This window comes from Polypterus senegalus, chromosome 10, assembly GCF_016835505.1.
Source record: "Polypterus senegalus isolate Bchr_013 chromosome 10, ASM1683550v1, whole genome shotgun sequence".
In the NCBI taxonomy this organism is placed as follows: Eukaryota; Metazoa; Chordata; class Cladistia; order Polypteriformes; family Polypteridae; genus Polypterus; species Polypterus senegalus.
In genome coordinates this window covers 24439143-24465417 of record NC_053163.1, presented here as the reverse complement: position 1 = coordinate 24465417, position 26275 = coordinate 24439143, and the positions used below count along the sequence as shown (strand labels likewise).

At 40.3% G+C, this 26275-nt stretch overlaps 1 protein-coding gene across 2 annotated transcripts in view; it reads left to right on the top strand.

The window, feature by feature from the left end:
* The window catches only part of LOC120536964 (voltage-dependent T-type calcium channel subunit alpha-1I-like), an 808892-nt gene that overhangs the window by 541690 nt on the left and 240927 nt on the right, over nucleotides 1-26275 (top strand). For both annotated transcript variants that reach the window (XM_039765546.1, XM_039765545.1), the window contains exons 6-7: nucleotides 2680-2839; nucleotides 17185-17518. In XM_039765546.1, coding sequence (XP_039621480.1) covers nucleotides 2680-2839; nucleotides 17185-17518 — 494 coding nt within the window. The remainder of the gene's footprint in view (nucleotides 1-2679; nucleotides 2840-17184; nucleotides 17519-26275) is intronic.

Here is a 26275-nt window from a genome sequence, read left to right as displayed (position 1 = left end):
GATAAGGCCATTTCTAAAGTCAGATCTTACCAAAAGAAGCCATTCCTAATGTCTAAAAGACAAGGCAACTGCCAATTTTATACCCTGTAATAAAAGGTTATTATCGGTCTCTTCCAGTTTAGAAAAAGACCATTCTCAGTCTCTGACTCAACAGTTTATACCCATTCGCAGCATTTTAAAGTTTATTGAAAGGTCATTCCCAGTTACATTAAATGTCATTTCTTGTTTTTAATGTTTATTTCACAGCGTTTTCAGTTGACACGTCTTGAGAGGCAGTATAGCTGAGAGCTTGGGTTGGATTACATTGCAGGATTTAGGTCAGTTCAGGCTAGGAGAGGCTGGTCAACGCCAGCTCAACATAAAATATCTGGAGTTAATTACTGTTTACCACGTCATGGACTCTGCTACTAGCAGAAGCCATGCAGAGTGCCACTTGTGTTTATAAAATAGAGATGTTGATATTGGGTGAGAGCTTTTCATGGATTTAGCAATAACTCCAATAGCATTGAGGATGGTGACCTTAGCATGTGTTTTCCAGAGTCCAGAACTGATGGTAATGCTCTAATCTATGCTTTTCATTTGAACCAATGTTACAAGCTGACAACACTAGGTTCATACATATGATGGCTGGTTGATTGGCATTAATCATGACGTTGGTTTTCACAGGGAACATCTTGGATGAAGCATTTTATGCTACCCTAAGCTCCATCTCCACCATTGACTTGTCACTTGGATATTGTTGTCCTCCGGCAGGTCCAGTGGACGTTTTAGTTATTTTGATGCCATAGATATGAAGTATAGGCCAGAGTTTCACAAAAATCAATGATATCATCATGTTTTATACATAGGTGACACAAACTATCTTCTTTTGATTGTTTGAGGATGTGCTTAATGTAATTCTTGGTTTGTTTTTTTTCAAATGATGGCATGATGGACTGACGTTTCATCCTGCTAAATGATCTCTGGCCTTCAAAGTGTGGTTTCTCACCACACTGTACTTTACGAACTATCAGTGCATTGGTTTCCATCTCCAATTATGGTCATGTTCTTGATTTTGCGATTTCTTCATATGTGTGCTAGAGCTCTTTTCAGCTAATTCATATTCAGAGTTATTTCTTTTGTTACAAATGTTAATATAGAATTTCAAGATGCACACATTATCACCACTCTTTCACCTTCCAGTTATAGGCCTACAAATCCTACAAAATAAGGACATTTTCAGTTTCCAAACTTCTATTTCATCCAATCTCTTAAATTAAAATGAAGTTAATTTCTTGTGTTTACTTCTTGATAAAAGATCACTCCCAAATTCAGAAGTTACAGTAAGAGGACATCCTCAGGTTTATTCTGGTTCCGAAAAGTGATCAAACCCTTTAATGAAAATACTGTTATTCACAGTATCTTCCACTTCAGAAAAGACCATTTATGGTTTCTGGCTTTATAAATTAAAGGCCATTCCCATTTTGTGACTCTTTGGGGTCAGGCTGGAACATAAATTCCCAGGCCCCAAATTTCTACTGCTTTGACTCTCTTAGCATGAATGAAACGATTCTGTCCTAACTTCCAGTTTACCGATAAAAATGAATTTTTGATTAGTTTTTTTTTTAAGTTAAAGGTCCTTCCCAATCTCTTGCAATTCAAATAAAGGTCATTCCCAATCAGTGATCTTACAAGTTTTTTTCCCCATTTGCAAACCCTTTAATAAAAGGCCATTCCTTATCTTTATAAATGTGGTAGGTAATTATATGCTAATAACTTTAATTTTCTGATCTTATAAAAAAACAGACTGTTCACTACCTTCAATACTAAGTGACCCGCTAAGATTTGAACCTTTAATGAGAAAACACCAGACATTTTTTTGAATTGATAGGACACACTTCCATATTAAATGATATTTTTTCACTCACACTTGCTGATCATTGACTCTTACAAATCCTGCTCTATGTACAGATGTCTCCCTTACCATACTCGTCACTTTCGTAATGTGATTTCTTTAAGAAGGAAGTGTTTTTGTTAGTGCAGTCAGCTCAAGTGACCTAACATCTATACCGATTATCGATCAAAGCCCTTCTGTTACCCTGAAGGAAACTGTAATTGTGCTAGGCCATGAGGCTAACAGCACACAAACACCACTGAGGAAATCGGTTTTAGCTCAAAAAGATGAAAATCTACAAGTAAATGCTTCCTCTGTTTACTTCAGCTCCTGTCAAGTTGACCATCAGTAGGATCAAGACCAAGATGTGCAGCCAACACGTCAAAGGATACAATCAGGTTTGGTCAGAAATTCCTCTCCCTTTGTCTTCCACTAGTTCATTCTGGTTATGGCTTCTTCTCACACTCACATCATTTTTAGAAGACTCCTCAACTTGGGAAGCTGTAGAATCCTCTCAGAAGGGGTTGGTCTGGTGGTAACTGTTACATGTAACTCCTCGTGTGATTCATCCCAAGTTGGATGTTCTTGTATCTTCTCACATCCAATCAGACGGCTACAGATGACTGTGACTTTGCCTTCTTTTTGCTCTGTGGCAGGTGTTCTTCTCATATGACATGACGGCCAAAGGCCATTTGAAGTGGTCATTTCCATACATTGCGCTTATGAAATATCTTCTGCCATAAGCATAATGAATTCTGCCTCTCGCTAATAATCCTATCCCTATTTTGTGTTTCTGTGATCCCTAGGTATGCGGATCCTGGTAAACCTCCTGCTGGACACTCTCCCCATGCTTGGTAATGTCTTACTGCTGTGTTTCTTCGTCTTCTTCATCTTTGGTATCATTGGAGTCCAACTGTGGGCAGGACTTTTACGCAATCGGTGCTACCTGGAAGAAAACTTCACCGAGTAAGTGTGAGCTATCTTTAATTACAAGAAAGTTCCAAATGGAGCGATAAAATGGCTAAATATAAACAGCAGCTTCTATTGCCATATGTGATTTTGAGCGTTAAGTGGGAGCCCTCTTAATTACACACAAACATGGAAAGTCCAACAGAGCTTCCTTCACAAACCGCACGCTCAGCAAAACCTCTCTTGCATAACCTTGAAAACTGCCAGCCAAGCTTTTTGATCAGTTCGATTTTTATCTAATTACAGTGCTTTCCCTTTTTTTTCCCTCTCCTTTCATCCTTTTTTTTTGGTTTTAATCAAAACCAATGAACAGTGTTCCTTGTGGAACCAATTTGAAAATAAAATGACATTTTCTTCAACAAGAAGGTATACTAAGTATGCATGGGGGACATTTATCACTGTCACACCAAGGTAGCTACCAGCACTGATTTTAAGGGATTTGGCATCAGATTGTTCAACTATTTCTTGTGAGTGTAAAGCCTTAGAATTAACAAGCCCCCACTTCTCCCACCCCCTGCTGCAACCATAAATATGTATGTTTTTGAAAAAGAAAGCAATTAGAGAAAGAGAACAAGACAAATTTAAATTATTTACAAACCACTGGGCATTCATCAGATGGTTTGCAGTAAAAGAAATAAACTGATTAGATGGGACTAATTTGAAATATGAATTCATGCTGTTTACTTCTATATCATGGTCGTTGTTCAAGTTTTTTCCCATCTTGCCATCCTCAGTAGTCACATTCATGTTTTATAGCACATGAGAACATCTAACGCTCAATTGAAATCTTTTCTTTACAATGTTGATGATTGCAGATATAAACCCTTTGGAAACCCACTAAGCGGGCTGAGCAGCACATGGCAAGAACAGGTGGATTACTTAGCAGTCATCATGGATTCAGACCGGGAGGTCATGTTTCATTAATATGCTTGAATTCTATGAGGATATGATTAGAGAGGTTCATATCGTTTAATTTATTTTGATTTTCAGAAAGCACTTGAGAGGTTGGTCATCCAGTTTAACTCTTTTAGGGTTAATTTTTTTTTTTCCTTTTTGTCCCAAGGCTGAATATTTTTCCAAAAAGCTCAGTCTTCTAAAAATCACTCAAAGCAATGGTTTCACACATAAATAAACTTAAAATACTTTTGAGAAATGTCACTCTGTGTTATGTTCCATGAGCCTCTACAGCAGGTGTCCCCAACTCTGTGATTAAAGTGGAAATTCTGAGATTAGAGTTGACATTTTGAGCTTTTTTTTCACTGTGCACCTATTTATTTTTCTTTTCTCTGTATCCTAATAAGCTTTCATATGACACTCAGACGGTGGGCTACGACTCACCTTTTCACGGTGACTTTGATATCTGACAACTTTTTTATTTCGGGCACTGTGCGACTTTGTGAACTTGAGCTTTTGAGTTTTTCCGACACGCTATGTCACTCAATCAATTTCCTTTTGTTGTTAATACCACTGTTTAAAGTAACAAATAGTACGTTTTTCCTTGCCGCCACTTGGTATTCACTGAAATTCTTTTATTTTCCCCTGTGCTTTTGCCATTGCCTTTTCACAGAACGCTGAGCTTAAGGGCTATTTATATTTATTTACATATTCAAAGAGGCGTAATTCTGGGAGGAATTGGGGAGTGGCGGCAGGTCTGTGCATCTACGTTACTTTTCACGCTGACCGGGATTTATGGAGCGGAAGAACGTGGAAGTTGCCGTACACCCAGATTTATGCATCTGGATTTTTTTGTGTGTACGCACATTTTTGCTTTTGTCCATATGCCATGTTTTATTATGAATTCTACACACGCCGTTATGCATGAGGACCCTGGTGACCTGGTTTTGCCACTAATTAACTTCTTCTGAATTCATTTTAACTGACTTGCTCAGACCCCTTAATTGTTTCTTTTTCCTTAATTAGCTGCCAAACAATAATGAGATACAAAATGAGCCAAAACATGACTAGCAAGCTGTGTCCATCATACATCATACAATCGCACGTGTGTGACACCTGTTTGTGTCATCACTCATAAGCTGAATGGCACATTCTGGTTGAAGTAGTCGAGTGGCTGTTAATCCGTAGTGTCCATTAACACGCCATGTCATTTAATGAAGTCTGGTAGCCAGCATGCCTCACCCAGATCTATGTCTGTGTAGTCCTCCCAGGGTGCATGTTGCTGTAGCTGTGTCTGCTGCTCCTGCGTGTTCAGCACTACAATCAGCAGGGGATTGATCTGCTGACGCAGGTACCTGCCTTTCATTTTTGCTTTCCTGATCATTTACATCAAAATTGGAGTTCGGTAAGCGTCTGTGTAGTCCTCCCTGGTGAACGTTGCAGTAGGCGTGTCAGCTGCATGATCAAATTGGGACCAATCGGCTGATGCAAGTACCTGACTTTTGCTTTCAATGTCACATGCTATAGAAATTCTTAAATTGATTTCAAAACTCTAAGAAGACCTAAAACTGGCGCATTCTCCATTTGGCGTAGTGGTGAATGGCTTTTAATAACAGTTATAGATAACATTTTTTTTCTGCAGTGAAACAGTTCTCGTGCTATAAAAGGAACGCTTTCCTTCTTGGAGACAAACAGCACTTTACATTCTTATTACGTACCTGCTTGTCTCATCACTCATAAGCTGAAAGGCACTTTCTGGAAAAAAAAAACAGCTTGAAGTAGTTGAGCGGTTGGTAATCCGTAGTGTCCACTAGCAGACCACATCATTTGGAGTCCGAAAGCTAGTTTGCCTCCTACAGATCTATGTCTGGGTAGTCCTCTGTCACACACGTGCGCATGGGAGGCAGATAAAGGGCCTGAAGGAGAGTAATTCCATGCCAGACAAGGTGGTGGCGGAGTGCACTAACTCTTTCTTTCACTTCTCTGCAGACAAGTTGAGGGAAATTCTGCCTGGCCCTGATGACGTCACTTCCATTTTCAGGCCCACTGGTGACATCACTTCCTCCACTCTCCCTTAAATCCGCCCTCTTTGTGCCAGCAAATTGGTTCAGTGGAGGACTCAATCCTGTCCAAATCTGTACCTAACAATTATCCGTTACAGCCGGGAACGATATACGGGTGGCTGCCCCAAAACTTTTTTTGTGTGGCCCTTTGTCGTGCTTATGACACCTCCCAGTCTACTGATTTATGCCACATGCTCTAATTTCCTACAATCTACAGTAATTACACAATGGGAGGTATGAAACTTGAAAGTAACACATATGAGAAGGACCTAGATATCATAATAGACTCCTTACCATCTACATCTAGAGAGTGTATAGAAGCCATTGGAGTTTACCCCTGCTGTTGGAGTCTCCCCCTACTGTGTTACACCTACCTGCCTGCATGCTGGAAGCTCTCTGCCTCTTATTTCTTACTGCTTTCAGCACAGTTGGTGAGTGCATCTCCACTCTCTCAGCTAGCTAAATCTGACATTTCCCTGTCTGGTGTTGCTTTTCCCATTCTCTTCATTGGCTGCTAAGTGTAGGCTTAGCTGGTTCCATTCTGCAGGGTGTTGACTGTGCTGTGTGCTTGATCGGTGTGATGGTGTCTTCTGGGTAATTCTGGGCTGTAGTACTCACTTCAGCTTCAGTATAGTACTTGTGCACTTTCCGTCACATCTTAGAAATATGAACTTTAACCATCGGTTTGACCCAATGGTTTTAGATCTTTGCAAGATACATACAATACATTCATCGCTCCTACACATGCTAGTATTAATTGTTCTTTGGTCACTACTATACTCTAGAAAGATGCAGCCATGCCAAATGCACTTCAGAACAGTTCATTCACCTGAAGCTAAGCATGTTCAGCCCGTCCAGTACTTGGATGGGAGACCATCTAGGAAAATCTTGGTTCGTGGCTGGAAGAGATGTTAGTGAGGCCAGCAGGGGGTGCTTACCCTGTAGTCTGAATGTGGATCCCAATGCCCCAGTGCAGTGATGGAGACACCATGCTGTAAAAATGGTGCTGTCCATTGCATGAGGTCCTGAACTCTCTGTGGTTATTAAAGAACCTTGGGCATCTTTTCATAAAGAGCAGGGTGTCCTGGCTAAATTGCCCTCCATGGCCTAATCATTCTGGACCCCATTCACCCCCTGCCTCTGACTGGCTAACTATCTCTACCCTCATTTCACCACTTAATAGCTCATGTGTGGTTAGCATACTGGCGCAAAAATGGCTGTCGTTGCGTTATCCAGGTGGATTCTGCACATTAGTTATGTTGCTGTGGCTCCCCCTCTGTATGAAAAAGTGCTTTTGAGTAGTGAGAAAAGTGCTATATTATTATATATCATACCCCACCCAGTAATTATCTGCTTAATGGAGAAGCAACAATTCTCAGAGTCAATTCTTGCATTCTTCAGCCTCTTAGAAAAATACCAAATCCTGCTCTTGGACACAGATTGTGTTAGATTTGACTAAAACTGCCACTTTTTCTGAAATATGAAACTATATAGAAAAATTCTGACATTTTCCTCATCTCTATTGCTTGGAAAACACTTGAAGATTACATGCATTTAATTATATTTATGGCACAAATTTACATCAAATCCACATTTAAAAGGAGAAGATGGCGGTAAGGCAGCTGAGGCTCGTAACAATCAGAAAATTAAGGTGGCTGCATTTCATGACATAACATCCTTTGAATGTATGGTGTTAAATATTGTTTGCTCTACTCTTCTCTTTTTTTCTATTAATCTCCCCCTAAAAATGACTGCAATTTTTTTCTGAACTAAATGAATTGCTCACACTTGTCTTAGTTGTGTGCTCTGCTTTGATTCTGCGGGGGGGGACTTTAATATACAAATCATGTTTTATTAATGATTTTCTTTTTTAGCTTAACTCAGCATATTAATCTTTTCACTCAGACTTGATATTACTCATACTTCTGGTCCTGATGATATATCCCTGATTCTCTGTTTGATATTTCTTATCTCAAGCTCATTGACGTCACTTTTCCCAGATCTTATGGTAAAATTCCTATTTCCTATTGTAACATTTAGTCTGTTGATCTTTTCTCTATTTCAGTCTTTAGAAGCCATGTCTGTCTTTAGCATACAACATCTAAGCTTTTCTTGCCTGATGACGTGATTTCTCATTATAACCACATTAGTTCTAATATATTTCGTAATTTTGCCCTTATAAAGACCTGACTAACCCCAAGCTGCTGTCTCTACCCCTTATCTTTATTTAGAACTCTAAGAAATTAAAGCAATCGGTCAACATCTTGAACTCCTCTAACAAGAGAACTGATCTCACTGTCCACTTCACTGAGCATATGTTAAATTATAGGGGTGCACTAAATAAAGCCCATTCTCTTACTACTCTTCTGTTATAGGTAAGGGTAGCAATAATCCAAAAATAAACTAAATAAATTATACCTGAATTATACCAGTCCAGTTAATGCCCCTCTTTCTACCCATGAGACCCCTCAAAAATGCTGCTGTCGACTTTTACCACCACTGATTTTTTTCAGTTTTTGATCTGATTACAAACTTAAGCTCCTCCTCCTACAAAACTTGCCCGTCCCTCTCTTTTGTTAAAGCCTATGTATCATTGTCATGTCTCCCAACCTTATCAATAAATTGTTAACCTCTGGCAAAACTGCATGCTGTCATTCTTGTCGTTAAGAAACCTGGTCTTGATTCATTCATTCTTGACAACTGACGGCTTATTTCAAACCTCCCTTCCCAGCAAAGCTGATGGAAATAGTGGTTAACACATGTTGTGGTGTACAAAATCTGCAGATTTTTGTCTATATTTTCATTATATTTTGCTCAAGACAATACTAGATGGACTAAAATACAGGACATATCAAAGCATATCCTCTTCCCAAATTGTACCTCACTTTTAAAGCTACTGTTCAAACAAAAAGAGGAAGACATGGTGATGCCTCAGGCTATCAATTACTTTATAACCGGAGAAAGGATGGGCATCTGGGCTAACAACCTGCTAAATGGGTTTACAGTCTGGGAAAGGAAGACATGCTAGTAGGTACTAAGCAACATCAAAAACTTTATTGTTTGGGAAAATGGACGTACTCAAACTGATGAAAGAGTTTGAGCAAATTCATTCATCATATTGACAGCCAGCCAATCAGGTGTATGTAGCAATCGCATCTTACAAAACCCCCCTGCTAGAATCTTATAATAAATATGCCTCATCTGAAGAGCAACTTCAGAAGAGGGCGCCAGCAACGTGCAGCCGTTTTCATCTGATCATCTGCAAAGCATCTCATGAACAACTTTGAGTGCTAGATCAATGCCGCCCTTGGACTATCATCTTTGACATCTTTACTTTTTCATAAGCTTTTCTTAAAGACTTTATATACTGTATATTCAGACTTTACTATCAGTCCTATTTTCTATTTTTCTTTGTTCTATTTGGTATTATTATTCATGTAATAAATACCACGCTGCTTTTTAACTTTCTATGTTTTGTCTTCATGTCTAGAGTGGTTGAAGTAATATGGTAGATTTCTTTGAGCACCTGGAGCAGCTGGAAGTTCGCCATATGCTCTGTGCTATAAGGTTTATTAAGGCTGAAGGTGTGAGCTCTACCTAATAATAGGGAGCAGTACGTAAAGTAAGGCATTCTTGGTTTATAAATGGCCTATAGCCAAAGATGTTGAGCCTTTGTATGTTTGAATATATTCCTAGAGACTAAAGTAATTTTACATCTGAGATATATTTAAAACATTGTATGTTGTTCATGCCAATAATAAGTAAGTCTTTTGAAGTGCCAGAAGATTGACAGGCTGTGTTATACTTAAGGTACTTGTGTAGTTTAAAGTGCTAGAAATTAACTAGCTGTGTGTGAGTGTCATTAATGAGGCACTGTTGAGGTTAGGGTCTGTATGTATGTAAGTCTCTTGAAGTGCTAAGAGAGTGACAAATTGTGTCATTCATAAAGCACTTGTTTGGTTTAAAGTCCTAGTGATTAACCAGCTGTGTGTTTGTTATTCATAGGGCACTGTTGAGTTTCTGTGTGTATGCGTATTGCTATGTATACGTGTGTTAATCTTAAGGTGCGAGAGTAGACTAACCCAATAACGAACCTGATGAGTACACTTACCCCTAGGTAAAAGGTAAGCAGAGGGAAATATCATGACAATACACTACACAATTTCAAAGTTTGCTTTTCAGGATAAATCTTTTTGAACCTTTTCATTTTAGTTTCTGTACGCTGCACTCTACAGAGACCATTTCTTCCAAGAATCGTAAATGATCTCCTGCTGCCTGGTGATACTGGTGCCTCATTATTCTCCTTCCATTTATCGCTGGTTCTGCTTTTGATTCTGAAAATCATGATGGTTTTTCTGTCTTGTCTCCCTTTTGAGCATTTTCCTGGTTCGCGTCTGGCTTAACAGATAGACAGTACATCATCTCACTCTCTCTTGGAAACCACAAATCGTCCCTTGTTGATTTTACCATGTGTTTACCTCAGGGATCAGTTCTTGGTCCCCTGCTTTTGTTAAATATGTTCTCCCCCTTGGCCATGATTATGTTGACAATATCCAAATTTATTTATACACTTAGGGCTGGGCTATATCTGATGCTACGTGACTCGTATGCTTGTGGACACTGCAGCTATGCAAGCAGTGTACTGACAATATTTGTGTGTGTACTTTACGTAAAGAGAAATCATCACATTAACAAAATGTCTGGTTTCGCTGTGTTGTGAGCTGAGGGAAGATAGACGTTGAAGATAAAAATTCTTTGCATACTGATGCTGTTATGAAGGTGTAAAAGAAGATGGTAACAACAACACTGCAGATGGTATGCAAGACCTTTAAAATGTATTGCATCATTACAATGGGGAATATGCAACGCTTGTATTGCCACTGTGAAAAATGGATGAAGAAAAGCTCCATGCGTACTTTCATATGTCAGCATTTAAGTTTGATGGTTTGCTTCATTGCATTGAACCATTTATCAATCATCGAAGCACACACATTGATCCTGTTTGAGCTGGCCTGCTGTCACACTGCATTATCTCGCAACATGTTCATAATTAACAATGATGCTAACATCACGTACCAAAACTTGAACACACTGGCCACCCAAATCTTTGCTGGTACTGCAACTCGCATATGAGTCACATTATTTTCAGAGGACGTGCTCAGAGGACACGTCAAAAGAGCGCTGGGAACACGGGGTAGCAAGTATATCCCGATCCTAAGTCTGCTACTGATTTCCTACCCTACTCACTGACAAGATGTGCCTTTCATTTAAGTAAGTAGTTAAATGCTATATACTGTACGTATAATTAAATAAGATTATAATTGGCCCCCAAATTCTGTGACTTCTAAGTGCTCAGATCTTTGAAATAATTGATTGTTATTGCAAATCCTTCCCAAATTGTCCATAATATGGACTGTGTTTATCGTTGATCCTCCCATAAGCTTCTTTACTAAAACTGTATTTTTCCTTCTCCATAATATTACTCTCCTTTGCTCCTTTACTAACAACAAAGATAGTGAAACACCTGTCCAGACTTTCTTTTTTCCCGATTTAGTTGTTTAATTTTGGTGTCCCAGCTAAAACACCAAATAGCCTTCATCAGCTTGTCCAGTCTATTGGCATCAGCTGCCCTCATTCTGCTGCCCCAGCACACCATTGCATAGAAGACAATGCTCATAAACCACGGTGTGATAGAATACGAGGGGATACCCCAAAAAAAATGGAATTGAAAAAAATGTTTTTAATAATTTTTACTTACTGAAACTTTAGTCTCCTTCAAAGTCCACTCCATGTGAATGAATGCACTTGTCTCAATGGTTTTCCCACTGGTGGAAATATTTTTGGAATTACTGAAGAGGAACGCTGTCCAATGCCTACAGCGATTTGTCTTTGACTTCCTACACCGTACAAAAATGCTTCCCTTTGAGTTTTTTATACATATGCGGGAACAAGAAAAAGTCACACGAAGTAAAGATCAGGCGAGTAGGGAAGGTGGCAAAAATCCCAAGACACACAAGTCAATTCAGAAGTCTTTTCAATAGTCCGACGACGATCTTCGTAGATTGCTTTGCAAACTTTTTCAAGATTTTTGTCATTCCTAATTGTGGAAGGTCGGCCAGATCTTAGTTGGTCTTCAAGTGACATTTCCCCTTGTTTGAAACACAAAAGCCACTTGTAGACTTGTGTTTTACTTAAAGCTTCCTCTTTTAAAGCAGTTTCAAGCATCACTACAGTTTGAGCAGCTGTTTTCCCTAAGAGAAAACAAAGTTTAACGCAAATCACAAAGTACATTTAACAAGCAAGAAAAACTGACACGGAAAGAATGTTGTATGAACAATACAGAGCCACGCCACTTGGCAGACTGCCACAGAATACTATAAGTGTGCTACACCTAGCGGCGAAATTCGCAACTAAGTCATGATTGACCACCAGGTACAGATTCTGGTTATTTTTGGGTACTTACTTGTATGTATGGGCTTCTAGACATTGAAAGACCTGAGCTGTCCTCAGTATGTAGAATCGATTTTGATCCTTTATAAATGCAGCGTCTGTGTTCCTGGACCAATCAAGTCTGTTGTAAATACAACCCTTCACCATCTCTATATCTATACCTTCCATCCTGCAAGTTTCAGATCAGTATGTCCAGATTTTCCCAGTGTTGCAGTTTTAATAGCAGTTTTACATGAATAAATCATTCAATGCCATTTACAAATATCTGAGTGCACATTATGTGATAATCTGTGTGACCACAATGGGGTGCCCTCCAGCTCAAACCACAGACACAATATTAATATGATTCCAGGTTCAGTCAGTCAGTCAGTCAGTCAGTCACCGTCTAACGCGCTATATCCTAGCACAGGGCCATGGGGGGTCTCCTGGAGCCAATCCCAGCCAGCACTGGGCACAAGGCAGGAACAAATCCCTGGGCAGGGTGCCAGCCCACTGCAAGGCACACACAAACACACACCCACACACCAAGCACACACACTAAGGACATTTTAGGATCACCAATGTACCTAACCTGCATGTCTTTGGACTGTTGTAGGAAACAGGAGCACCTGGAGAACATGCAAACTCCAAGCAGGAAAGACTTGGGAAGCGAACCAAAGTCTCCTTACTGTGAGGCAGCAGTGCCACCACTGCGCCACCTTTCCACCCATTCCAGGTTCAAATAAAACGTTTTTATTTTTCACCAACACTTTCCCACAAAAGCACTAGCCAAAATCTAATATACAAAGCAGAGTCGATGTCTGTATGTATGTTAGTTTGTCCGCCATACAAATCTGCACCAGCCGTCCGATCGGCACCAAACTTGGGATGGGGCTCCGTTGTGACCAGGAGAAGGTCATGGGGTATGTTTGGTTCGGAACAATTGTTCGTGGTGAATCCACAGGGCACCTTTTCACCGACACAACATTCACCATACGTCCCCGTACTTATCATCGATGTTAAAACAGACGTTCACCGCGGCGCCATCTAGCAGCAGCTTTGGTCTCTGTGTGTCGCTCTTTACCCATGTTTCTTTAAATTGGCAAGAGATGGTGGAAGTGTCCAAGTATGAGAAGGCCGAATGGTTTGATCGGGTGAAGAGGAACTGCCATATGGATGTAAAACGTGAATGACCCAGTACACATGACTGCCTGACACACCCGCATTTCCGCATGTCACGCTCCCACACGCGCTGATAGTGCTGTATTTCATTCACCAACATCCGTTATATGCCAAATGCAGCACCGGTTGTATGTCACTTCTCTCTGTAGTTACCATTGCCAACGTCTGTTAGATGGCATCACGGTTCAACACAGACTCTCCTCACAAACAGAGCACCCCTCCCCGCCATTGTTCCCAGTACGGTTTCAGTACTACTCTTTCTCACTGGTTTTCCGTATTTGTGGTGCTATTTGCTCGCTTTCCTACTGACGGTACGATTTCAGTGTTGCTCTTTCTGACTGACTGGTGCTATTTGTTTGCTTTCTGACGTATTGTAAATAACATAAATCATCTCACTATGGTGCTTATTCCGTACGTAATACCATGTCACACATTGTAATTGTCCTGCTTTTCACTAATATACCCATGCCACCGAACAAAAGACGTAGAATTGGAAGGTCCACTTCAGATGCCACAACAAAGTCTATTTCAAAGGCGCCTGAAATGCCACAGCACACAGAATCCAGAGGAACTTACAATAAAATGTGAATCAGAAAACTGTTTGTTCTATTTCTATGTTCTGTTTCTTTTATTTGGGAAATTCACTGGTTATAGATTCCCAGGCAATGCCGGGTACTCCTGCTTATACTTCATAATGAACAGATGATTATTACCCACTGCTTCCTGACTCTGACTCCCCGAGGTGAGACTGCAAGTTTCTTTTCAGCAGGACCTGGGACTGCGTCCAGTATCCTGGAATTGCACTTTCTGGGTCAGGCAGAATCCAGGATAGTCCTCCCCCAGTAGCAGCATCCACAGACCCCTGATGGGGTTGTACTTCTGAACTCCAAGTCCCATGGCAGCCTGCAGGTATCTCAGTTGGGTTTAGCCTGGAGGAACACTGCCACCTATTGTGTGGAGGGAATGAACTCTTGCCCGGCACTCACATTCACCCAGTCCACTTATCATCCTTCTCTCCGTGCTTAGATGAAGAATGCAAGACGTTCCAGCTGGGTGAAGTCTCAACTCCCACCATCTTTCCACTGTGGCCGCCCACCCACATAAGAAATTATCCTCATCCTGGCCAGGATGCCTGCCGTTCCTTTTGGGTACTTACAACATTATCGAACGCTTTAACCAAAATGAATGAGGATAAGTTGACTGTTGTGTGTTTTGAAAATTTTTGGAATGAGAGATTTACATTGACAGAAACGAAGTGAAGTGTATTGAACACAAATGAGATCAAAAGATTGAAATAAAGTTAAGGAGGAGAGGATCTGTGGATCGAGTAGACCTATGCGGTAAAGCAAATGGCTTCAGGTGCCTATGAAAAGGTGTGAATAACTGGCTGAATTATCGCAGCATCAGATTTAATGTATCATTTGTCAAGGGCACAAAGGTCATGGCTGTGGTTTTGTTTTACACTTTTGCTAAGTTAATGTCTCTGCCCCTAATTTGGACTAATTTGGATCAGTAGCCTGTGAATAAATTTGTATTAGCGCTATGGATATTGACCCGGTGGATGCGCTTCCTAGGATGTGTGCTCTGCATGTTAAAATCTAAATTCTTTTTTTTTTTTTTGCTAATAATAAAATTGAAAAAGAAAAAAAGAAACCAAAGCACGTCAAGTCCCTGAGGAAACAGATCATTAGCATTAGAGGTATATGGCTAAATCTTTCCAAGCTGCTTAAGGTAAATTTCTTTGAAGACTACAATTTTCAACAGATTGCTGAGCTTTGCTGAATTGTGGGCTTTGAGCAGCCCAACTAAAGTCGTGCTTAGACTAATCTGGAGTAAACATACCTAAATGTTCAATAAAGTGCCTCTTTAGCTGAAATGTATGCTGGGTAAGGCGGGCAAGTCTGGATGTCCTTTATTACAAACTAGTGACGTAAAAAATCATTCGTTTTAGTAATTTGATTCATTTTGTTCAGTTTGTAGTTCATCCCCCAACTTCTAGCGAGCATTGAGGGTGCCACCAGCAAAGAAACCGCTACACTTTTCACATGAGGGACAGATAGAATTAGGCCAACACCTAAGCCCTACCGTATTTCCATCCTGCCATCCGAATATTAACAACACCCCAGGAAAATACCCATTCAGATTTAACATGGCCAACACACAAATATAAATATTTCTTATTTACTACGATAACTACTTACAAACACGGTAAAGGACAATAATGACAAAAGTACTAAACAAATACCATGAACATAACCCCCACATGATGATATTTATAGTCCTGGAAAAAGTCCTTACTGTACTGTAGATGATGGAAGTGGTCCTGGAAACATAAACTGTGGTTAAAGGACGGAAAGAAGTGTGAACGCTCCCTTTTAATAAACTGCTTTCCGGAACTTGGATTGTGAAATACTGTCCTACCACCAGAGTCCAGAAAAATAGTCTCCGGAGGGGCACCTCTTCTCAAAGAGCTTTGGTGGAGTTTTGGGGACCTGAGTAGATCAGCATTCCTGAGAACTTCATCTTTCTTTATATTCAGATATTGTATGATGGACTCAGTTTACTGGTCATGTTTTGGCTCATTTTGTGTCTCATTATTGTTTGGCAGCTAATTAAGGAGAAAGAAACAATTAAGGGGTCTGAGTCTTCAAGAGCAAGTTGTCACCCACGTGTGCATGGGAGGGAGCTAAACGGCTTGAGTGAGGGCAATTCCAAGTCAGACCGGGTTGTGGCAGAGTGCACTGATTCTTTCTCTCACTTTCCTGCAGTCCATCCACGGGAGATTCCACCTGGCCCTCTTGACCTCGCTTCCGGGTCTGAGCCTATGGAGGAAGACCTTGTTTGCTCCAGCCCCTTTGATATCACATCTGGGCTCGAGCCTATGGCTGAAGACCCTTCTGAGCCTGACCCATCTGACTTCACTTCCTGTCTTTTCCTTTAAAAGCCTCCACCTTTTCCTTATTCCCTCAGTTCAGTTTTGAACTTGGTTTTGTGCACATCAGTGCTATCATTTACTTGCAATTTGCAGCCAGGAAACCAAATATATGGGTGGCCTGCTAGGGCTCTTTGTTTAGTTTGTCCATCCATCCATCCATTATCCAACCTGCTATATCCCAGCTACAGGGTCATGGGGGTCTGCTGGAGCCAAGCCCAGCCAACACAGGGCGCAAGGCAGGAAACAAACCCTGGACAGGATGCCAGCCCACCGCAGGGCACACACACATGCACACACTAGAGACAATTTAGAATCGCCAATGCACCTAACCTGCATGTCTTTGGAAGGAAACCGGAGTACCCGAGGAAACCCACGCAGACACAGGGAGAACATGCAAACTCCACGCAGGGAGGACCTGGGAGGCGAATCCGCGTCTCCTAACTGCGAGGCAGCAGTGCTACCCACTGCGCCACTGTGCCGCCCTTGTGCAGTTTGTGACAAAGTCAATTACAATTAATTCAAAAGAAGTTAATTAGCAGCGAAAACAGGTCACCGATTAAGAAAAGGGTTAGAATGAAAACCTTCAGCCACTGGGGCAACCCAGGACCGGAGTTTGAGACCACTGATCTATGCATAGACCGATACTGTGCCGCATCCTGGCAACAAATGGTCCAGCAGTCAATATGTTAATGCTGACATAGTATGTGACAACTAAGTTAGTGATCTGCAAATACAGGGACAGGGAAAGAATGACGCTCTAAACATATTTCACTGTAAGTGTCAGCCTATGTACTCCCTAAGCCCATTACTCTAATTTATTCTCCTGTTTCGCTCCATAGGTCAACTGGAATCTCTCTGCCATCGCCTTACTATCAACCTGATGAGGACGATGAGACGCCTTTCATTTGTTCATTGCTTGTAGACAATGGCATCATGTCATGTGGGGACGTGCCCGCCAGGAGGGAAGAGGGAAAAGAATGCTGCATGGATAAGGATGACTATTTGTATTTGCTGTCACTTGGCGGCCAAGAGCTTTTGAACAACGCTACAGCTTCAGGGGGATGTGTCAACTGGAACCGGTACTACACCGAGTGCAAGACGGGCAACACCAATCCACACAAGGGAGCTATCAACTTTGATAATATTGGATATGCCTGGATTGTCATCTTTCAGGTAACACGTTTGTCATTCTTTCACATTCACCCTCTATGACCAGCAGTCAGTTGAGATGTTTATGGTTTGTTTTTGTCCTCTGGCAAGAATTGGGTGATGAGGCGCCTGAGTTAAGTTATGTGTGGGAATTTCAAGGTAAGGTACGGTGCAGCAGCTAACGTTGCTGTTTCCTGGGTCCACCATGTTGGGCTCATATCCCATTCAACTGTACATATTGATCTGATGCTTATAAGAGTTTTTCTCTCACATTCTCAAAGAATGGGCATGTTATGCTGAATAGAGACTCCGAATGGTCCCCATGTGTGTGCATGAGAGTGGACCCTGTGATGGAGAGCGTTGGGTGAACGTGATTTGTAAAAGTAACTTAGTTATATTACTCATTACTTACAAAAAAGTAAATAAATATTTTACTGTACATAGATAGTTACGTATGTTAAACACTTTTGCATTCTTAAGTATAAAAAACTGCACATTTCACTGGCTACCATTTGCCATTAAATGCTGAATCCACGAACTCTCATGAAACTGGTAAGAAAAACAGCCAATCTGATCATTTTCCTGTGTTTAATAAATACTACATTGTCTGTGAGTGTTGACCTGATAGGGAAACGATCCTCCAGGGGGGCCAAGATGTGCCGGAAGGGGTGTTAATAACTGGAGAAGCTGGCTATGAAAAGCAGGCCCCGAGCACTGGAGTGGAGGAGAAGACACAGCACTTAGAGAGCACGTCGAGCTCATCTCCTGGCTGCTAAAGCCCATCGGCTTCCAGCCTTACATTTAGTGCTGCTGTGATGAATACTGGCTCCATGTGACCGTAAACTGGCTGGATTAAATATACCCCTTGGCACACACAGGATTCAGTATGTGAACATATAACAAGTAGTTTAAATTCCAGTTGCAACCCTAGAGTCATAGGGGACAGCCACCATTTGAAATGGACGGGGTATGTTGCAGGGATGAGAGGAGACAATAATATAAACACAAATTCTCTTTTATCACAACCCATTAGGGTCTTTGCTGCTTGTTGTGGCCCTGAGCTTCCCCAGTCAGACTGTCAATCATATTTAGCCAATCAGCTATAAGGGAGGTCTGAGCCAATGTAGCTTGTAACTCTTTCAGAGTTCTCATAGGTGACTTGGTGACCTCCTTTATTAGTCTCCTTCTTGTATGTTCACTCATTTTTTTTTGGACTGCTTATTCTAGACATATTCACAGCTACTTTTTAATTTCTTGATGACTGAACTGGACTCCAAGGGATATTCAGTGAGTTGGGTATTTTCTTATCCCCATCCCCTGCTTTTCATGGAGTTGCTGGGATTGTTCTTTTGTCTTTGGTGTGTAGATTAGGCTACCATAATGACTCAAGACAAGCTGACCCTTCCCTAAACGGGCATATTTAAATGACGATCGACAGAAATCTCCAACAGGTGAACTCATTCTGTGACTTCTAAAGCGAATCAGTTGTATCAGTCATTATTTAGGTGTGTCATATTAGAGGGAATGGATACTTATGTGATCGATTTTTTTGTGCTTTAGATTGCAGTAAATGTGGACAACTTTGCACTAATCTGTTTTCACTTTTTACTTTCTAATATACAAAGTAAAGGGAAAGTATTGTAATCTTCCAAAAATTTGATTTTGAGATTTTGAAGAATCTATATATTTTAGACCTCCCTGAATCTGATTTACTTTCTTGTAGGGAAAGTATTGTAATCTTCTAAAAATTCGATTTCGAGATTTTGATGAATCTCGACATTTTAGACCTCCCTGAGTCTGAAAATACCATTTTTGGAATTATGCCTGTGTGTGTGTGTATAAACAACATGAAACTTAAATATGCTTTCAGCTAGGTCAACCAAATTTTGCATACAGATATTAGGTAAAAAACATAGATTTCTATCAATTTTTGGGCTATTTATGCCAACCAGAAGTGGTACTTTTTTATTCATGCAGCTGTAGAGTTTGTTTATTCAACTTTACTTTTATGATAATTGTTCAGTATATTATTAATTTGATTTAATTTGGTGTTGATACTTCTTTAATGTATGTAATACAGTAGAAAACTATTGTCTTGCAAATATCCATCCCTATATTTGAGTATACAAGAGAGTCTAGGGGAGACCACTCCCGAATGAAATCCCCTGTGATTCAATGTTGTATCTCAATAAAATGTGAAAACTTCCAAGGCGGTGAATACTTCTTATAGGCACTGTATGTAAACTTCACACTGGCATGGACCAAATTATACTCTGGGAATAATTTGGGAGAAGCAGCAGCACTGATGACTGCACCACCATGACACCCTTCATATAATTTTGGACTGCTGAAATAATACATCTTTAGTAACAGTATGTAATACATCTTTAGTAATAGTACATCCTCTTTTACAAGAACAGTTGCAGCGGTGCGTTTTTTATTAGGTATGTATGGATTTTGACGGTGAGTGGCTTCCTTTGTAACACTGCGGAGGTTAGTTAAAGCTTATTAAAGAATATCTTTTGTACAAAAGAGTGTTAATAAAACTGGTATGAGATATTGAAGTGGTGTTATAATGAGCCCATATGTCAGAGAGCCCTGAATGTCTCCTGTAAGGGCTCAATTATATTGAAAGCTCTGCTGTAATCGATAAGCAGAATCCGAGCATAAGGCTGCTATCTGGTAATATCTGTTCACCATCATACTACCTGCTTCAGGCTTTGCCTTGACATTCACGTCTAGTCTCTTGGGTCTCATTGCAGTTCCTCTTAAGACTTTTCCTGTATAGGACAAAAAATGTGTGCCTAGTTTCATTAGTGAAGATCACATCTCATTAAACAATACCTGTTCTAAACAGAACCAAGGAAATCCCTCACAGCCTGCTGCTAAATGGGTATCTCATTACCACATTACCTTCGCTTTAAAGTTGAGGGAGACACTTCATCTCTGGTGTCGTCAGTGTCCATTATATCACAAGTGCTTGTATTTCAAGATACAAAATCCCCCTGCTGTTTTTAGTGTAAGTCTCAAAGAACGATGCCTGATCAAGCTGCACAATCAAATCGAATGCTAGACTCCTTGATGGGTAATATTATTAGAATTTTAGAATTTGTTCAAAAAGGGATTTAAGAGATTCATTTTTGATTTTTGCCCTCCCCCACCATAACCTATCATCTATGGAGTAGGAGCAAAAGTTTTAGATTCATCAAAAATTTCAATCTCAGCTTTTCGATGGATCCCGACGTATTTGGATCCCTTGATACCAAAAATATTGATATGTCGATGACGGGTGTGTGCCATGGTCTCTTGTGGATGGTCTAGATCTAAAATGGCTAGATGAAAAACTACCAAACTCGAAACTTGAGCCTGCTATGAGATAATGATGTGCTGATTAGTTTCTGAGCCAAATCGTGCAGGAGAAAGAGGCGCTCTAGAGGAACACACAAATACCGTAATTCTGCAGTTAATTATGAATTATTCAGTTCTTGAATTGCTATCGTAATGACCTATTTTATGATCAGAAAGATCAGCATCTTAGCGGTAAATAATGACTGAAATGTTATAGAATAGTTTGGGTAACTTGGTTCCTAGGGCGTAAAGCCTACTGACTTAAAATTAAATCAAATTTAATTAAATTAAATTTACATCCGAATTTTTTACATTTGTTGAGGTGAGTCGTAGCACATGCCTATTATTGCGGTGGCTAGTTTAGAAGAAAGAGACTGAAAAGACCAGAAAATGAGGATTGAGGAAAATGAGGGTAGCCAGGTTCAGAAACCGAAAAACTAGAAAAACTAACTGCTAAATGAAAAACAGGGAAATCCCATAAGATAGTGTGCAGCAGGGCTACATAAAATGTCAGTCTTGCTTGTTTAATATTTATAAGTGTTGTATTTATTTGACCTTTATTGTGTATAAAACATACAAACCTGAAGAAGATTTTCCTCGCTGCCTCTGCAAGTCCATCACCAAGCCCGGCACATGATCCTCGAGGTAGAGGGGGTTTCTATTACTTCCGGGTGGCGTACAGTATATGAGGACCACACATTTGGAAAGGAAGAAAAAAAAAAAAGGAAACCTCAAACAATCATGTCCTATCATATCAAGCACTGCTATGATGGCATCGAGGGTATCCTCAGATCATCGCTGTTTATCTTGTTACACACAGCAGTAAGGGTCTTTCATCAACCACATCCCAGAGCTGTCGGACTGCTTTCTGGAGTCACTGGTGAGACTGTTAAGGTTCATACTTTGAGACAGCACTGTTTGTATTTTAGTTTTCTGTAATTTCATCATTTGGGATTCATCCAGCTTTCATCCAATCCAATTCTCAATCTCCACAGTTTCCGTGATTTCATTGGACTATTTGTGTATAAATGCTTCATTCTTGTCTTGTAGATAATATGTGTTATGACAAGGGAGGTCAGGGTCATGTCAGTTTTTTTTTTTTCGCTATCACTGTTTATATTTCTTTGTATGCATCTGCATCGGATTAGGAAAATTAGGAGAAAAGTCTATTGCCACTCATAAATGAATCACCCTGGAGCAATGGGATTAAGCGAAGTGAAACAAAGCAGTCTTCTGTAGTTCAGGACAGTAGTTCACATGCTGCTGCAGTTCTCTTTCCCTCAGAGGTACACTATATTTCATATCATTTTTTTAGTGTACTACAACATACTTAACCAATCAGGTGTATGTTTATGTTGTTTTTTGCTTAGTTACAACTTATGCAAAATAGCCTTCACCAAAGTTATACACCAAACATTCCCCCAGTAAACATATAATTGTTATGTTCAGATTTCTGAACCTTGCTGATACAGTTCTGTGTACTGTTGTAACCCTGATCATAGGAGCAAAAAATGCATTGTCATACCCTTCTGAAACTCTGAATGGAAGATCATGTCACGTTAGATGGCTTTTTTAGTGATTTTCTGTGGTAGATTTTCATGAGATCGGCCGCATAATGTGAGATGACCAATGGCTCAGTCCAGCTAGACTGCCTCCCGCTCCAATAAGTTTTGTCTTTAGTCACATAGGCCGGGCTCTGAGTGCATGACAGCTGACAGCTTACAGCCAGTGAATGCTTACCTGGGAAAACGAGGCATATAATGCAGCTACAAGGACTAAGGAACACGGGTGTTTTGGACCTCATAGATAGAAGACAAGCTCATCTGTCTGTCTGATGTTACACGTTTACACTCCAAACAATTAAAAAACAGAGCTTGAATACTTGAATCAATGTGATATTTTGTTTTTTTATTTGAATATATTTGTCTAGAGTTCTAAAATCCAGTTTTTGCTTTATCGTTCTAAGGTATTGAGTGTTGTGGGGAAAAGTACATTTAAATGATTTTAGAACAAGGCTGCAATATAACAAAATGTGAAAGTGAAGAGGTCTGAATAGTTTATGAATCTACTGTAGGTAGACAGGCAGAAAGGCACTATACACCTATTAAGGAATGGATAGATGTGAAAGGCACGATAGATAGATAGATTTTAGTATAGTAGGAAGGATTAGATAGATAGATAGATAGATAGATAGATAGATAGATAGATAGATAGATAGATAGATAGATAGATAGATAGATAGATAGATAGATAGATAGATAGATAGATAGATAGATAGATAGATAGATAGATAGATAGTGTGGTGGATTGCCGGCATTTCACTCCGGCCCTCAACCCCAGGCCGCCAGGAGGAGCTCTCCCGACAGCATGATCATGCCCCGAGTTCTAGCAGGGCATCATGGACTATGTAGTGTTTGTACACAGCCCTGCTGGATACCTTGGGGGCCACCAGGCGTCGCTGTAGGGGGGCTCGTAGGCTCTTATGTGCCCTATGACCCGGGAGTGCGTCACGGTCACGTGACAGGAAGAAACGACGTGCTCTCGGGTTGAAGAAAAGGACTATTTACCCTGACCCGGAAGGAATAAGGACTTGTGGACTGTTGGGCAGGAACACCTCCGGGTCAGGGAATATAAAAGGACTGTGGGAGCTCCCAGATGATGAGCTGAGTTGGGAGGCAGGGTGGCTAAGCTTCTGGGAGTGGAGGATTGCTATTAATTATTGTATTGTTTATTGAGAATTGTGGAGAGGAGCGTGCTTTGTGCACTTTATTATTATAATAAATATCATCATTGGACATTTACCTGGTGTCTGACATATAGTCTGAGGCTACAAGGGTGCGAGAAGCGCCCTAATCTGTCACAATAGATAGATAGATAGATAGATAGATAGATAGATAGATAGATAGATAGATAGATAGATAGATAGATAGATAGATACTAATTTTAGTATAGTTGGCAAGATAGAGAGATAATACTAATTTTAGTATAGCTGGCAAGATAGAGAGATAATACTAATTTTAGTATAGTTGGCAAGATAGATAATTTAGCATTTTCCATGAGCTCAACAAATATTATAACTGACAAATAAATAACAAGAACTCTCTTTAATCCTCACTAGTGAACAAATCGCATATTCCAACCCCTTAAACTTCAGTCAATGATTAAGTTTTGCAAAACTGTCCAAGTAAACTAAACTTAGAGAGGGTCATGCATATAACCTTAAAAGTCTTCTTTATCATAATTGGAAACCTAATAAATGTGAGTCAATCAGGACCAAGTATTTGACCTCTTAGTGTCCTTATAATTTCTAAAGATGCAGTAAATCTGAGTCTGGCATGGCCGTGAATTTCATCTGTCACTGTCCGATGCCAAGTCAGCACTTCTGTACAGCACAGGCCTTAGTTGGTCCCCCAGGTTCTGGCTGTCATTGTCCTCAAGTAATGCTGACACCAAACTAAACTAGAGAGCTCATCAATACCTTTGTTGCACATGTGCATGGTTCTGCCTGGAACTCCTATCTTTATCGAGAAACAAGTAAAATTCAAGGAGTCATTTTTTCAAAGAAGCCGCATCCATGGTTGAAAGTCCTCCTGTGTCTGGGGAAGTGATAATCAATGCATAAAAGAAAACAGAACTCAACAGATTGATTGGTCCCCTTCATTTTAATTAATACAGAATCAAACTGAATTAAGCAGGGTCAGGGTAACTTGTGTGTTGGCCCTCATTTGAAATTAAAATGTCTGCCACATGTTTTTGTAATATGAACGACAGGGAGGGAGGGAGGGATAGAGAGAGAGAGAGAGGAAAAGGAGGGTCATTTTGAAGAAAAAAAAAACACCAAAAAGAGTCAAAGGAGGGCTTGATTGGAATTTTCTACACATTTACGTGAGGAGCACTAGCAGCCTAATTTTAAATTCAACAGCAGCCTTCCAACCTGAAATGACCTCTTAATGAAAATGAGCAAGCCATGGTGTGTTTAATGGAGGTGATTTCAAACATTTGAGGTTACCTTCCTTGCGCTAATCCACAATGTCACCATAATGGCATAAAAAATTTGTATATGAGTATTATAACAGAAGAAGGTACCCTTGTGCCATCTCTCAGGCAGGCAGGTGCCACCTAGAATAATGCTTAGGAGGTCAAAGCTTTCAAATATTGCTGTTAAGGACACTGTGAGGGGAAAAGAGTGTGTTGAAAGAAAGAAACAGGAGAACACTGAACAGGAGAAGATGTTAGTAGGTGCGGAGCAGAACAGGGTCAGAATACCAGGTAGTCGATAAAGCATCAGAACCAAAAAATGCCAAATGCGAGAAAACAAAAGGGAGAAGGTCCAAAGCATTTTAGGTAGTACCTTTTGGTTTCCTCTAACTATATGATGTATGGGATCCATTCAAGCAACACCAGGGATGTTATGGAACCCACAGATTATTGTGAGCAATGGGGTGTAACCAGGAGCTGAAACACAAGGCTGAAGAAGTGGTTGGGGATGAACAGAGACAAAAGGAGAAATGAACAACACAACGACGACAAAGGTATGAGCGAAATTCAAAGTCAAGGATAAAACTGGATACAAAATGTCTTTTTGGCCACTTGTCCCCCAACCATTCTACTCCTATAACATCTCAGATTCTCCATTTTTTTAACTATCGGTTCATAATTTTGTGTCCTGGAGTACTAACAAGGCAATTGGCCAAAACAGTGTGCATCTGCACATGAGTGCATGAACTGCTGAAGGCTTCATCAACCCCCTAAGAGTCGCTAAATGCCCAAAGCCCAAGCTTGACTGCACTGCGTAAATCCAAAAAACAAAATCTTGTGACTCCATAGACCTCACTTCATGACATGGACATAACATCACGTAGGAGTGTCGTCGTGACATAAACATGCGATCAGAGCGGCTCTTCAGCCGAGCCTCTAAATCACAGAGTTCCGGGTGTCTGCAGTTAGAATTCCCCCCCAAAAAGATCATTTCAGCATATAATGATAAAATGTGATAACCTGAAAGCCAAAATAAAATAAAATACAAAGCTGAAATGAAATATAAAGTGATTAGAAGGTGGCATAGGGAGGGTAGGATTCTTTTCTGTTTTATGGCTGTTTATTGTTTAGCGCCTGTCATTTTGTCTTTAATAAATAGTTGAGTACAAAAAAAAAATCACATTTCAAAAAAAGGATCAACCCCAAGAAAAATTCACAAAGACCTGCCTTAACTGACACTGGAATTCAGTTGGTGTGCGTATTGCTTGGCTGCTATTGGTTGACTTGTTGTTGGGTCCTTAGCTCTATTCGGACGCCCCAATTTTTGTTCCCCATTCCCCCTATCATTTACAGAGGAGGAGGTTGGGAGCTACAGAGCTGTGTTTGGTTTTTTTTTTGTGGTGGATTGATGTATTTTCATTTCATGTCGTCTGATCGGTATTTCATTACGTGGGT